The sequence below is a fragment of the Echinops telfairi genome, unplaced genomic scaffold (assembly GCF_000313985.2).
Source record: "Echinops telfairi isolate 266 unplaced genomic scaffold, ASM31398v2 ScPeMD7_7410;HRSCAF=8448, whole genome shotgun sequence".
Lineage (NCBI taxonomy): Eukaryota > Metazoa > Chordata > Mammalia > Afrosoricida > Tenrecidae > Echinops > Echinops telfairi.
The window spans coordinates 16,354,568-16,370,386 of NW_022111310.1; the positions used below are offsets into that span (position 1 = coordinate 16,354,568).

Here is a 15,819-nt window from a genome sequence, read left to right on the forward strand (position 1 = left end):
CATTCACATCTTGGAGCACCGGGTTGAAGTCTGGTCCCTCTTTTCCTGTGGAGATATAAACAGTATCCTCCCTTGACCCTCCCTTTTTACAATTCTGTTAACCACAGTTTATTTTTTAAGGTCCTTGGAGATTGTGAATGTGACCTTTGGGCGATCGGATGTGTTTAAAGGTGTCATAAACAAACAGACAACCAGCTAGACTCACTGCCATCGAGTCAATCCTCACTCCTCTGTAAATGAGGGGCAAGTGATGGAAATCCTTCAAATAAAACATGTAATGTTTGTAGTCACTTATTTTCTGTCATGGTGTTATGTTTAATTTCACATTATTACTCATATTTTCTCTCATGATATTATATGTTTCATCTCACCTCATTACTCTTATTTTCTTTCATGATATTATATGTTTCATTTCACATTGTTACTCTTGGAGCTTAGGAATCACTGTATGAACTAAAAAGTCTGTGGTCCAACCATGATTAATAATTGTACCTCATTGGAGTTGATGGCAGTTGGTGAAAGAGTATGAGGAGGCTTCAAAATTTTGGTAGGAAAATTTCATTATCTTGTAATTCAAAATTTCACAAACATTTTGAAGCCCACCTGCAAAAGAATGTACCCTAAGATTCGTTGACTTTCTACTGTGTACAGGCAGAAAGCTGGGTGGGCACTAGGACTGACTGGAGTATCCCAAGGAGTTCATCTCTCAGTCATGATTTGCAAGTGAGGAAAATGAGGCAGAAAGTTTATGTTAACATTCAGAGTGACAAAATTTGTAATCAGGAGTCTAGCCTATAGTCCTAAATATGTAGGACTAGATAATCCATACTTTAAAACTCACACCTAAAATTGTTTATAATTCGCTTACAATTCTTCTAGCACACACACATATATTGATTTTGAAAATAATTTTTCAGTGTTTAAAATAATCCTGAAGTTTTAGTTCTAGAGCAGTTTCTCAACCTTAGCAGTGCTGGCAGTTTGGATTTAGTTATTCTCTTTATCTGGGGCTGGCTCGTCGCAGGAAGTTTACCTGTACACTCCTGCCTCTGCCCACCTAGATGGCAGTGCCATCTCCCTGAGTGATGGCAACCAAAAACGTCTGGTCGTGGGCAGATTTTCCTTGGAGGGCAGAAATCACACCCAGCAAATCATTGACTTAGAAGTGCAATATGTACCTTTTTAGGGAGAAACTTCACATTATCACTTTATATTTTTGAATAAGAAAATCATTCTATTTATTATTATTACTTTTTTGGTATACAACCCTCCCCTAAACCACATACCCCATAGTAAAGTGGTCACAATAGGTACCGTTAGAAGTTGCCTTTGTGGATAATCTAAGAGAAGCATCAGTGAACATCTCTTGTCTTCTTTGACTGCCTTTTGGTTTTTTCATTGTAGGAGGGAAAAAATCTACATTTTATCAGTTTAGCAGATTCTGTATGGCTTTAAATTCTTTGAGAAGAAAAGCAGAGACTAAAATCCGTGCAAATTTTGTTCATTGGCGTTCGTTGGATGAAAGTGTTGCATTAAAAAAAAAGTATTGCATTAAAAAAATTCTTCAAGCCTCTCGGGACTAATAATGAGAGTATCGATTCCAGGAGGGTAAGGGTAAGGTGGGAGGTGAAAGGGGGGACCGATCACAATGATCTATATATAAAACCCCCTCCAAGGGGAATGGACAATAGAAAAGTGAGTGAAGGGAGACAGCAGTTGGTGTAAGATGGAAAAAAATAATTTATTAAGGAGTCATGAGCGGGGGAAGGAGGTTTGGGGAGGGGGGGAAATGAGCTGATTGATACCAAGAGCTCAAGTAGAAAGAAAATGTTTTGAAAATGATGATGGCAATATAGGTAGAAATGTGCTTGGCACATGGATGTATGAATGGATTGTGATAAGAGCTATAAGAGCCCCGAATAAAATGATTCAAAATAAATAAATATTCAAGACTGTTAAAAAATTCTTCAAGTATGGGTTGGAAAGAGGGAACAGATTACAAGGAACTATATGTGACTTCCTCCCTGGGGGACGGACAACAGAAAAGTGGGTGAAGGGAGACGTCGGACAGGGCAAGATATGACAAAATAACATATAAATTATCAAGGGCTCATGAGGGAGTGGGGAGCGGGGAGGGAGGGGGAAAATGAGGACCTAATGCCGGGGGTTTAAGTGGAGAGGAAATGTTTTGAGAATGATGTACAAATGCGCTTTACACAATTGATGTGTGTATGGATTGTGATAACAGTGGTATGAGCCCCTAATAAAATGATTTTTTTTTAAATTCTCCAAGTGTGGTTAAGAAGAGAAGTCACACTAACGACAGATGCAGTGATGCGTGTGTGCTCCTTACCCCTTCTCAGTTACACCGTTCTTGGCACAAGCACATCCACTGCTAAAATTGGGGTGTGCCCTTCAGGGGCATTTATTTGCCTTCATGCACATCATATACACGTTTAGGGAGAGGTGTGTCCTTAAAATATACAGAACTCCAGGACTCAAGTTGAAAATGTTTTGGAAACGATGGTGGCAACATATGTCCAACTATGCTCGAATATGATTGTTGTATGGATTGTGATAAGAGCCCCACTAAAATGATTGATTAGAAATGATTAATAAATGATTGATATTGATATATTAATAATAGCTATATATAATATATATTAATAATAGCATAATAATATGCTATTATTACTATACAGTATACCATATATAAAGAACTTTAATTTCTGTATTGGTTTCTAACTTTTCCCTCGACTTCCCAGTATTCTAGTAGGGCTTTCCACATGTTCTTTGCACGTGTCTCACTTAACTCTTTGTCTTCTGCCTAATTATTTAAGCTAGGAGAAATAGTTTTTTTCTGGTGGTGACTTACACAGTAACTTTTGTCTGTGGACATTTGAATGTTTCCCAGTTTTTGTTTTGGGCTTTAATTACTGCCTTGCCCTTTCTTTGCTCACTTCACATGGTAGCATCTGTCTGTGTGCCCGCACTCCCGTGCACGTGTGTCTTCCCCTATTACCACCGTCACAGAGAGAACAAAAAACAGGCCTTGTAGTCGTCCATCTGACTCTGACTCGTGTCCACCCGTGCATTACACACTGGCGGAGTCCGGCCGGTTTCCTTGGCTGCGGGCTTTACCAGAGCACATTGGCAGCCCTTGCTGTGGTGGCTTCCCCGAGTAAGTTCCAAAGGCCAACCTGGAGGCTCATCCAGCCAAGCCAGCCTCGCTGCTGTGGAGCGGATTCTGACTCTCAGTGACTAGATCTTTACAGGAACACAGAACCGCCTCTTTCTCCTGTGGGCCGGGGCGGCTGGTGGGTTTGAATGCCTAACCCACAGCACCACTAGGGCCTTGTTTTTGAGGCTGATTGTCAAGCACAAGTGGCTCGACTTCTCTAGGCATTGAGTTAGGCACCTAGATGTATATTGTTGCAAAGGCCCTAGGTTGATCTACATGTTCCCATTTATTTTTACCTGCAGTCAGTGAAACGTAACACCGTGGTTTACTTGAATTTGAGCTGTGAGCAGCTGAATGGCAAGGTGAATGCCATGCTGGCACTGCAAACTTGCTACCCTGACATTCTCCCACCCCTACAGGGCCCCTCTATGGTACCCCCCCACCCCCCGCCCCAAGTTCACATAGTGCAGGAGCTCACAGGCTAATGCTCAGGCCGAGCCTCTCCCCCCTGCCCTGTGCTTCTCTTTCCTTCCTTACTGCTTTTCCTCTGGGCTCTTATGTCCATACCTCCTCTTGGGAGATTAGTTTTCTCCGAGTCCAGAAATGCCGTCAGGTGACTTTCCCACATTCCAGTCCCGCATACCCTCTCCACTGGGAGGCCAGCACCTCCGAGTCTCTGTGTTAGAGCTGTTGTACTTCTCACCGTCTCTCCCACTCCTGGGAGCCCTCTTCTCTTGTTCCTTATCATGACTCCAAGTCGTGGTGTAACACATTCAAGTGGGTGCCTCCTCCTGTCTGTAAGTGGTGTTAGAGGAGATGTAGCGGGGTGGGGAGAGGGCAGAGAGAGGAGAGATGCACACGATGGTGCACAGCTGGTCCTGTCCTGAGACCTCTACTGCTGAGATCCTCAAGGACGGGGTAGTGCTCAGCAGACAGGCGGTACAAATGCTGCCTGTATTACTTTGAGGCTTTGACTCCCAAGTCCTAATGCAGATTCCCGACACCTTTTCTGTGAGCTAAAGTGAGCCTCGAGGCTGAGTCAGGGAAGGCGAAGCCTGCCCCTTCCAGATCTAAGCCATCCGTCTCCCATCCCTCTGGCAGTGGAGAGCTAGCCTGGGTTTTCTCAGGACAGACAGCTCCTGCCCATTTTTTTCCCAAGCTCCTAGAAAGTCGCATCATTATAGTAGCTGATAACTAGTGAGCACTCACTATTGCTATACTGTTTTTCCTCCAAAGAAATCCTTTCATTTAAAAAATTTTTAATTTTAATAAATCACTTTATTGGGGGTTCTTACAGCTCTTATAACATTCATTTTTATTTTGAACAAGTAATATATGCTCATTGTCAAAAGCAGAAAACACAGACTAAAGAATAAAGCAAAATGACAACTATAAACCCACCAGCTAGAAGTAATAATTGATAAAATTCTGAATTATCCTCTTTCGATTCATTTACCCAAAAAAAGATACTTTGCATTCTTCCAGTTCACTTCATATCATGAACATCTTTCTGTGCTAGTGCATGAGTAGCTTCACTTAGAAAGCCGAGCAGACCAGTCCCTTTGAGGTGAAGGTTCAAAATGCCCAGCTTTTCCAAACTGGATCCCACTTGATCACCCTCTTCTTCCCTGAGTGTTCTCCCGACAGCGCAGGGCCCCCTGATCCACTGCTGCAAGTCCCAGATCTGTGGGGGTCAGAGGTCAGTCTGGAGGGTTCTCTTCAACAGGTCTGATTGGAGGGGCAGGTCAGATGGCAGGTTACCTCACAGCCCTGGGAAGCTGGCTTGTCAGGTCAGACGGTCAGCTGCTGTTTCATGTCCCAAGAACCAGACAGAACCAGATGAAGACGAACCCCACTAGGATCCACAGCCAGAGAACAAAGTTGGTCCCAAACCAAAATAACAAACGAGGCACCTTCAGCCAGTTCTGACTCATGGTGACCCTGAGGACGGGGCAGAACGGACCCCGGGAGGCCTTTATTAGCACACTCATTTGTTGGATGTGGACCATATCCAATACATGCATCCACCAGTAAGATGTCACTCAAGATATATCCTACCCTAGTCCCGCCTCATTACGCAACAGGCCTCTGGCTCCCAAAAGGAATCGTGACCACAGGCATGGAAGCTAGGATTCATAATACATCCCAGAGTACTTCCCTGTGTCTAGAAGGACCACATAAGTAACTCGCTGCGTCCCAACCAGGACACACACACTTACACCATCATCCGTCTGACTGCAGTGGTGTTCTGTTGTTGGATGAGCTAAGTGTTTTAAATTTGCTGTCAGTTAAATCCCCACACTCAGTGACGTAGATACTGTGGCTGTTCTCAATTAAAATAGGAAAATAAAGCATGGAGAAATTAAAGTTGCTCAAAACCATAAAACTAATATGTGGTGGAGCTAAGACTTGAGTCGAAGTCTGTCTGATTCCAGAGTTCATGCCTTAATAATTATGCTGTAGTCCAAAGAGCGTGGTTTCCAAGCCACGGGGGGCTTTTACCCCCCAGCATTGTGGTTCTGTACCACGACCAGGCTTTGGGATCAGCTGGAGATTGGAGAAAGAGGAGTCTTCAGCTACTTCTAAAGGCCAGCCTTTCATCCCACGACCTGTCAGTCATCACCACGTCTTGTACACTGACTAATTCCTCTCTCCACATGCCTCCGTGGTCAGCAGCGTCCACATGCTGATGACGATGGTGAGCGCAGGTTGGTTGGTGTGGGAGTGCAGAACCCAGTGTGTGGTCGGGCAGCGGGGTTAGAAGGTAAGGAAGAGATGACCTGTGCTGATAGTTAGGCAAAGACGATGAGAAGAGAGAGAGAGGCTGAACGCAGGAAGTGGACGTGAGGGAGGGTCTTTTGTTTGTCAGAACGGAAGAGAATGGAACACGTCTGTGTCGAGTGGAGAGAAGCTACATGAATGAAGACGGTGGAAGGAGGTCCTATCCTGAGGAGACCTGGAGATAGAGGAGGGGCATCTTTTCCACTGGCTTGGGAGGTAAACGTTTTGGTCAAAGGTGTGTAAGTTTTGTGGCAGGAAGTTAAGGAGTTCTTTGCTTACAGTTGCAGTTTTCTGTGAACAGATGCCAAAGTTTTTAGGAGGCATTAGGAGGAGGCTTCAAAGGGGTCTGGAGGTTGAAGGAGAATGGTTGGCTGTGTTTCGGGGTCCTCTTGTTGATCTGACTTTGTTGTGTGTCACTCTGTGTCTTTGGGGGAGCTGGTATTTGTCCCAGCAGTGCTCACCTGCCCAGTAAGAAGTGATGCTTACATTTTTGCTGGAGCTGGGTGAAGAGGTATTTAGGATATTGGTATGGAAGGGGCTAAGGTGATGGTGATGGAATTAAAGACAGACATGGATAGTGTGAAGGGACTTTATGTCCTGACAGGCTGACAAGTGAAGAGTCTGAACTATAGGAGGTGCTGGTTAGAGTGGGTGTGTGCTTCTCTGTTTATTTTATGTACCACAAATATTAGCAAGGGAATATAAATATGCTATTATCTTCGTTTGCTTTCTAAGTTAAAACTCCAGGCTCGCTGACATCCAACCAATTCTGACTCACAATGTTCCTGTAGGGCAGAGAACATCTGCCTCTTTGGGCTCCCAAAGCTGTAAATCTATGGGAGCAGAAAGCCCCATCTTTCGAACTGTTGACCTTGAGGTTAACAGCTTGAGGCATAACCCACTGTGCCATCAGGGCTCCTTAATAATGAAATCTGTACACGAGCAGACAGCCACATCTTTGGAGCAAACGATGGGTTCAGAAAGCTGTCTTTGTGGTTAGCAGCTCAGTGCAGATGTTTGGAGGAATAATTGACTACAGGTTCATGGTTGGAGTTTCATTGGCCTGTGTATCTTATGAGCCCTTGGAGCCCAGGGTTTCACTCTGGAAATGTCCAGTGATGTCTGTGGCCCAGTTTTAGCAAGTGCTCAGCATTCCAAGCTGTGTTTTGCAAGCCTCGTTCCTGGCTCTTATCTCTGTAGTTCCTTATTTTTCCTTTGTCTTTCTCACCTACTTGTAATTTATGCCATTTGATCATATTTATGTATCTCTGCATCGTTTTAGAACAAGTTGTGGTAAAATAAATTCAGATTCTAAGAGAGTGAGCATTCTTATTTCATGACGACTTTTACCTTTCTGCTTTCCAAAACATCAGTTAAACTTAAGAGTGCTGTATTCAATCCCTTGGGTTCTCAAAGGAATTTTTAAAATGACAATTTGTGTGTGTGTGTGTGTGTGTGTGTGTGAGAGAGAGAGAGAGAGAGAGAGAGAGACTATGAAACTGCTATGTGAGAATGATAGAAAATTTGGAAATAGGAAAAAGGGGGAACTGATTGCAATAATTAACATATAACACACACACCCCTGCCCAGGGGGACGAACAGTAGCAACGTGGGTAAAGGGAGACAGCAGATGGTGTAAAATATGAAAATAAAAATAATTTATCAATTATCAAGGGTTCACGAGGGTCGGGAGGGAGGGGGGGAAAAGAGGAGCTGATACCAAGGGCTCAAGTAGAAAGAATGTTTTGGAAATGATGACGGCAACATATGTATAAATGTGCTTGATACAATTGATGTATGGATTGTTGTAAGAACTGTAAGAGCCCTCAATAAAATGATTTATTTAAAAAAGTTTTTAAGAAAATTTGGAAATAATGGTGAGTATAAAGAAGACAATGATCATTATCACTTCTAATTTATTTCTTCTAGTTTTCATATCCAGATTCTGAATGTCAATGAAATTATAATGTATGCACAATTAATCTTGCATTCTGCCATTTTCCCTCAAAACCATATTGAGGTAATGTTGGTATTAAAATGCCTTGTAGATATGATTATGATAACCATAGAATAAACGTGCCATCATTTCTGACAGGTTGTTACTGTTAGTGAGGTAGGTTGCTTGGAATTCCTTGCTGTTTCCGAGAAGGCTGCCGTGAATATCATGATGCCCGTGCCTTTGCTACCATCGTGAGAAACTTCCTCAGGCCGCGCCCCTTTAAGACAGTCCCTCATGTGGTGGGGACCTCCACCCATCAAATTATTTTTGTTGCTACTTCATCACTGTCATTTTGCTACTGTTAAGAATCAGGCAACCCCTGTGAAAGGGTCGTTCCATCCCCAAAGGGGTCGCGATCCACCAGTTGAGAACCGCTGCTTTAGATGATAATTGTTTCAAATAGATTTTATTGTTTAAAAGAGATTCCCAGAATTAGACTAGCAGGGATTAAAGACAAATGTAAACAAAATTAAATCATAAATGCAGTAGAGGAGAGCACGGACGAATTTGTGTAAGTGTCCTGTGGGTGGCCATCTTCTGGATGGCCCCACAAGCAGCAACCGGAAAGGGGGAAGTGGGTGAACTGGATTGCAAAACAGTTAGATAATCTGTACCAGAAAAACCACTTGGAATTTGTACGATAGGCAAATGGCTTTCATAGATGACGAGATCCGGCTGACAATTTTTAAGAAGGCACAACAGAGGAAAAATATGCAGCCAACAAACATTTGAAAGGATGTTCATTCAGCCCTAAGACTCATTAAAGAAACAAAGTTAAAAGTAAAATGCAGTACTTTTACTTAATCCTCTCATCAAAGACAGGCAGTGTTGACAAGGCTCTGTGGTCAGAGTGTGATATCCCTGGAAGTAGTGTGACAATAAGCACTATGTATACTGTTTCCTTCAGCACTTCTGTCTTCAGGCAGTTGAGAGAATTACCAGATAAGTACAAAGATGTATGCATGGTGATGTTTATTATAGCATTAATTGTTACAACATTAGAAACAACTGAAGTGAGGATTTGGTTCAATTATGGCATAGCTAGTCACTGTAATATTATATATTTCCTTGAATGAGTACCCCTTAATTAACCAGATCCTCAATATATAGAGAGATTTAGACCTGAGCATACCGACATAGATGTCCAGGATGTATTAAAAAAATAGAGAAAATATGAGTAAATGAGTATCTTTATAGAAACAATATGAAAAGCTCAAAACCATAATGTTAATTGTGATTTTTTTCCCCCTTGAGGAATTGTGACTGTTATTTAATATATTATTTCTTTGTTTTATTAAAATATGTCTAACCTGAATAAATGGAGTTTTAAAAACCTCAAACTTACTGCTGCCGAGTTGAGTCTGACTCTCAGCAGATTTCTGAGACTGTTGCTGTTCACAGAAATAGAAAGCTTTATCTTTCTCCCAAGGAGCAGCTGGTGGGTTCAAACTGCTGGTCTTGCAACCACTGGGGCTGACCTGCAGCCCAATGTGTAACCACTGTGTGTCAGGGTAACCAGCCCCCGACAAATCACCACAGGCCCGGCAGGCGCAACTGTACAACAAGAATATGTAAGGAGTACAGTAAAGTCAGAAAGAGAGAGAGCAGAGTGAGGGAATCAAGACACATTTCATGGTAGAAAGGCTCACCTCAGCCCTGGTCAGTGGTCCATGTGGACATGGGAGGCGGGAATGGCAGGAGAGAGGGGGATTTATTTCTAGCCTAGGCTTAGATATCTTTTTTTCGGGGGGAGGGGGGCGCTTAGATATCTTATGGGGCATGCAGGCCCCCTGGTTACAGGTAAAGACCCACGTCACAGGAAGGGGTTGTACTATAGGTAATGCAGTAATGGGAGGGGGGACGATCTAGGAAGGGGAGGGATTGGGGGTACACATTGTGACAAGGTGGGTGGATCCTAGATTCAGGAAGGCTGCTTAACTTTGGATGTCCCTGAGCAGGTTTGGCCACTTCTCTGGCTCTCCATGGAAACAATAACTATCCTTATAGGAAGGGTGTGAGCCCCACTACAGTGGACCAGGCAGTAGTCTGCTTGCTCTGGATGGCTGACTGCCTTCAGGGAGAATAACTAAGCATCTGACCTCCCATCATGTGCTGGCAAACAGCCTCTTAGGTTAGGCATCTCTTCAGGGGAGACAAAGACAACTATGCACGACACCACCCGGGCTCCTGACTACAAAGAGAGTGAGAAACAGACCCACCAACCAGGTCTCCCATTTGGTTGAGGCAAAAACCAAACTGTATCTCATTTTGCTGCTTTTTTTAGTGAACAAATGTTGATTTCAGTGGGAACGTCCCTCCATTGATGAAATAGATATTCGAGGGGGGGAAAGCATAATAAATGAAGCGTCTCCAGCTCTTATTAAGGAAGAGGAAACCACACTTCAGAGGGGCCTGGTGGGTCCTAGTGTTTGGACACTCTCGCGGGACCTCCTGCACCCCAGGAGTTTTTAACGGCTCTGTGGCCTGCGCTCCTCATTCTGTGTTGGTGTACTCTGCCATGTGGCCGGCTTACGCGGTGGAAGGAAAGTGTAATTTTGCACAGTGTGGTTATTCTGGGAGAGCTTTTTCCTGCTCTGCAGCCAGCATAGGCCACTCTTCCCTTCTCATTTCTTCTCCTGTCTCTCCTTATTCGCAGAGTACGCGGGTGGAGTTCGACCTGCCAGAATATTCTGTTCGTCGAAGATACCAGGATTTTGACTGGTTGAGGAGCAAACTGGAAGACTCCCAGCCCACTCATCTCATTCCCGTAGGTAGTAAGTCATGGCGGCTTAATACCTTTCTGGCATTGTCTCGGGGGTGTGGGGGGATGTCCACTGGCCGTAGGCCACAGGTGAACTCTACCTTGCGTTCTATACCAGACTGACCCAGGAAATGTTACGGAAAACATTTTGTTGGTGGCACTGTGTCATATGTTTCACTTTTTTGGGTTTTAGTTTCTGATTTGTTATAAAACATGCTAGCTTTCTCAGAGGTGAGTGGATGGGTCGATTTCCGCTTTGATTGTGGCAGTTGTATTTGGGGGGTCTGGATTGTCCTCATTGACTGCATTTTTTTAAGGTTGAAGCTTAGAAGGAGAGGGCTGACTGAGCATGGCCTGTGTTTCTCCTTCACAGACACTAGTCTCAGGGGTCAGAGCAGTGCACTCAGGAGACCAGTGTTTCCCAAAGTGGGTGCCTCTGTCCCCTGGGGGGCACTAGCATATTTCAGGGGGCTGCAAGATCAGATACCTACACGTTATCCTGGATTATGGGCTGTAGTACAGAAGTTTTCATCATAGGTTTTGGTTTTTTTTTTCCTGGAGAAGGGGTGAGTAAGCCAAATAGCTTTGGGAACCTGAGCTTTAGATAAGAGTTGACTCTTATCTAAAGCAGCATGTAATCCATTCTCCCACTGCATTTTTCATTCTGAATAACCCACCTAACCCTATTGATTCAAACAATATGAGGGGCTTTGAAGAGTTCCTGGAAAGGAATTCAAAGAGAATGGAATTTTCCCATGAGCCGTTGAAGCTCTCTCACAGAACGTTACTTTAACATTTATGTTTTTTAACTGAACAAGAAGAAATAAATGGTAAAAGAATGCTGTATCAACATGCACACACACATAATATATGCCATAGGTACTTGAGTATAAGCCGACCCGAATATCAGCCGAGGCACCTAATTTTACCACAAAAACGGCAAAAATGTGCTGAAAAACTGGGCTTATACACGAGTGTATACGGTATATGATGACTGCTTTCCTTAGTAAGGAATGCTGATGGTGCTACTAAGCTACTAACCTCAAGGTTAGTGGCTCAAACCCACCAGCCACTGTATGCCACCAGAAAGAGAAAGACTGTCTGGTCCTATAAAGATTTATAGCCTCAGAAACCCTGTATTGGGCCATTGAGTCAGAATTGACTCAATAGCATTGGGTTTGGGGTGGTTTCTTATTTGGGGGGGTGAGGGGGCTTTTAATAGCAATCCATTTAGACCCCAAATGTTTCTTTGGGCTGTGGGGACTGTAGGGCAATTGGGACCCTACGATTCTTTCAGTGAAACCATTGGTTGGACAATGACTTAGCACTCCCAGATTTCCTCTTAGCACTCTCCCACCCCCCACCCCCAGCCCTTCTTCCAGTCCCGGGGCGGAGGAGCCTGTCAACGCAGCCTGCAGTCTCTCCGTTTCCAGCCAGTGTGCATTTGATAGAAATGCCGGGGCCGGTCTGGGACGGCATTCTTCCTTTGAGAATTGCCAGTTTCCCCTCCCTTCATCCCCTCTGCAATCCAAGCCTTGAGCTTTGCTTTTCTGTCTCCTAAGAATGTAAAAGCATGCCTGCAGTGGGAGCCTGAGGTTTTTAAAAGCAGTTTTGAAATTGCTCCTCATACACGCAACACACATACACAAATTTAATTTGGCAAAATAGGCAGCTGGTGAATTTATTCTTTTAAAATAAGTTTTTAATTTTAGAACAGCTTTAGATATACAGAGTGATTGCAAAGATAGTACAGAGAGTTTTCACACACCCCACATGTAGTTTCTTTTACAGTGTCTTATGTAACATCTGACTTTATGGTATTAATGAAGCAATATCGATATGTTATTTTTAACAAGCATTCATTTCCCCCCGACAGTCCCTTTTCTGTTCCAGTAGCTTGTCCACATTGCATTAATTTAGTCCTCAAATCTCCTTGGTTGTGGAAGTTTCCTTTTTTCTTTTAATCATTTTATTGGGGGCTCTTACAGCTCTTATCACAATCCATACATCCATTCATTATGTCAAGCACATTGGTACATTTATTACCCTCATCATTCTCAAAACATTTACTTTCTACTTGAGCTCTTGATATCAACTCCTCATTTTTTCCTGCCTCCCCGACACTGCTTCCCTCATAAACCCTTGATAGTTTATAAATTATTATTATTTTCATGCCTTGCACTGACCGCTATCTCCCTTCACTCACCTTTCTGTTCTTCGTCTCCCTTCGTGGTGGTGGAGGTGGAGGTGGTGGGTTGTACATTGATCATTGTGATTGGTTCTCCCTTTCTCCCCCCACCTTCCCCCTACCCTCATGGTATCACTACTCCCATTATTGTTCCTGAGGGGTTTACCTGTCATGGATTCCCTGTGTCGAAAGCTCTTATGTGTACTGGTGTACATGCTCGGATCTAGCTGGATTTGTACGGTAGAACTGGAGTCATGATAGTGGGGGGAGGAACATTAAAGAACGAGAGGAATGTTGTGTGTTTCGTCAGAGCTATACTGCACCCTGGCTGTCTCGTCCCTTCCTTGTGACCCTTCTGTGAGGGGATGTCCAATTGTCCGATGGGCTTTGGGTCTTGTGGCAGAAACATAATCTCCTGTCAACTTGCAAAGGGGTAGAGTCTAGCCTGTCAATCAGGTCACAGCTTGATGGCTGCATTTGAGGGCGCAAAGGACATGAATAGTTTGCTGGAGGCGGGACACAGACACTCTCTGTGAGACATTCCTGTTGACAAGCCGCATGGATCTAAGCTGATAGAGCCAGAGCCCTTGAGCTGAAGGAGCCACGTGGAGACCCACACCAGAGCTGAGATGCTTCCATCACCACTGGATCCACAAGGCTTTCCACCCACTGGGCTGTGATCTTCCTGCGTTCAGCATCATTGCATGGCTGCGTGAGTCTAAAGAGGAATTTATGGATTAGTATCAACATATGGGATTATGTGGGACTTATGGACTTGATCTGGACTGGGCTGGGATGTTTTCTTAATGTACAATTGCTTTTTGATATAAAGTTCTCTCAACACAACATATGAGTGTCTCCCTGGATTTGTTTCCTCAGTCAACCCAGACTAACACAGGTCTCCACTCCGTGCCCCCTCCGTCGCATGGATATGATTGATTGTGTTGGGTCTTCCGATACCTGATAACTGATCCCATAGACACCTCATGATCACACAGGCTGATGTGTTTCTTCCATGTGGGCTTGGTTGCTTCCCAGCTAGATGACTGCTTGTTTATCTTCAAGCCTTTAAGACCCCAGATACTATATCCATTGATAGCTGGGCACCATCAGCTTTCTTGACCATATTGGCTTATGCACCCATTTTGTCTTCAGCGATCATGTTTGGAAGGTGAATATCACGGAATGCCAGGTTTTTAGAACAAAGTGTTCTTGTATTGAGAGAGTACTTATGTAGAGGTCCAATGTCTGTCTTTTACCGTATTATTTAGCTTTTTCCCACTTCTTATGATTTTATGTGAAGGTTTAGATCAGATCATCAGTTTCATATTAAAAAATTTACACATATTTTATTTCAACTCACCCTTTTCAGTCCCCTCAGAGTACTGGTGCTTATTCCACTTCCTCCTGGTGTTTTCCACTTCCATTTCTTCTCCTTTCCCTGCCCTCTGTCCTTGGGTAAATGCTGCCCTTTTGATTTTAGATGGCTGATTATTCTCCCGTAGTCATGAGTTTAATTTCACACCTGAAGAGTGTCCAAGGGCCACAATCTCCACAGTCTTGAGGGTCCTGTTAGTCTTTATCCAACCACTCAGCCTGGCCCCTTTGAGGAGTTTGAATTCCATTTCACATTTTCCTCTCGCCCGATCCAAGACTTCCCAAGGTGACCCTGTCTAGAGCAGTTAGTCACGGTGGCTGGGCACCAGCTAGTTCTTCTGGCCTCAGGATTCTGGAGACTGGTGTTGGAACTAATTCTTTCCCCTTGAATTTCATTGCTCTGCTTCCTCCAAATGCACCTTACATGGCTGCTCATGAGCTTTTAAGACCTCAGTCTCCGCTCTCCAAAATAGGATGTCGAATATTGTCTTTGTGAATGGTCTTAGACTAATTGCCTTGGTGTTCCCCAAGAGTATGATGCTGAGCCCCTGGACCCAGGTGACTCAGTCCCTCAAAGTGTTTGGTTATGTCTATGAAGTTCTCATCACTTGGCTCCATGTATACGGCACCCCATTCATGGACATGCAGATAGCCTCTGTCAGACCTAGATGTGCTGGTGGGAGTGCTACCTCTCTCCCTCCCATGCGGGGTTAGCCAAGCGCCTGCGCATGGATCACCACGATGGCAAGATTTCAGGTAGAACAATAATTGCCTGTGCTGCCTTTAACTCTTGTGAAACCTCTCAGTGTCTTTTCTTGTCTCCATCCTTTTTCCTAACCTCCCTTTATCGTCTACTGCCTTCCCCTTCACCCAAGTTTACACTTGTGTACCTTACAGCCTGTGACTTCCCCTCCGCCCTTTCCTTCTCACTCCTGCTGACCCTCAAAGAACGCTGCTTTTAGTGTGAGCACCTTTTCTCAGAACAGCTGTCTCATACAATATTTGTGCTTTTGTACTTGACTAATTTCACCCGGCATAATGTCCTCCAGCCTCATCCATGGGATAAGGTGTTACCCAGTGGCATCGTTATTTTTCCGCATTGCTTAGTAATCGCTTGTGTGCGTGGACCCAGATTTATTTATCCATCCTTCTCCTGGTGGGCATTTAACTTGCCTCTATCATTTTGCTGTGGGAATAAATGCCCTCACCCCAATATTAATAAGTGAAAAGAAAACTAAATCCCCAAATAAACCTACTACCATCAATCCAACCCATGCCCCTAGGGCTTCTCCCGGTATTAGTAGCAAGGCTAAAAAAGACAAATATGATGATGGCAACATATGTACCAATGTGCTTGACACAGTGGATGGATGGATGGATTGTGATCATAGCTGAAAGAGCCCCCAGTTAAATGATTTTAAAGAAAGACAAATAGCAAATGCCGGCTGGGAGATGGAGAGACTGGAGTTAAAGAACAAGAGTAAAAAGAGATTCAACAGCCCTGAGGGGGGGAAATTGGCAATGACATATTG

General features: G+C 44.0%; 1 protein-coding gene across 1 annotated transcript in view; it reads left to right on the forward strand.

Moving 5' to 3' along the window:
* Positions 1 to 15,819, forward strand: part of SNX30 (sorting nexin family member 30) — a 102,902-nt gene that overhangs the window by 51,205 nt on the left and 35,878 nt on the right. Inside the window, exon 3 of the mRNA XM_004710943.2 lies at positions 10,618 to 10,728. Coding sequence (XP_004711000.1) covers positions 10,618 to 10,728 — 111 coding nt within the window. The remainder of the gene's footprint in view (positions 1 to 10,617; positions 10,729 to 15,819) is intronic.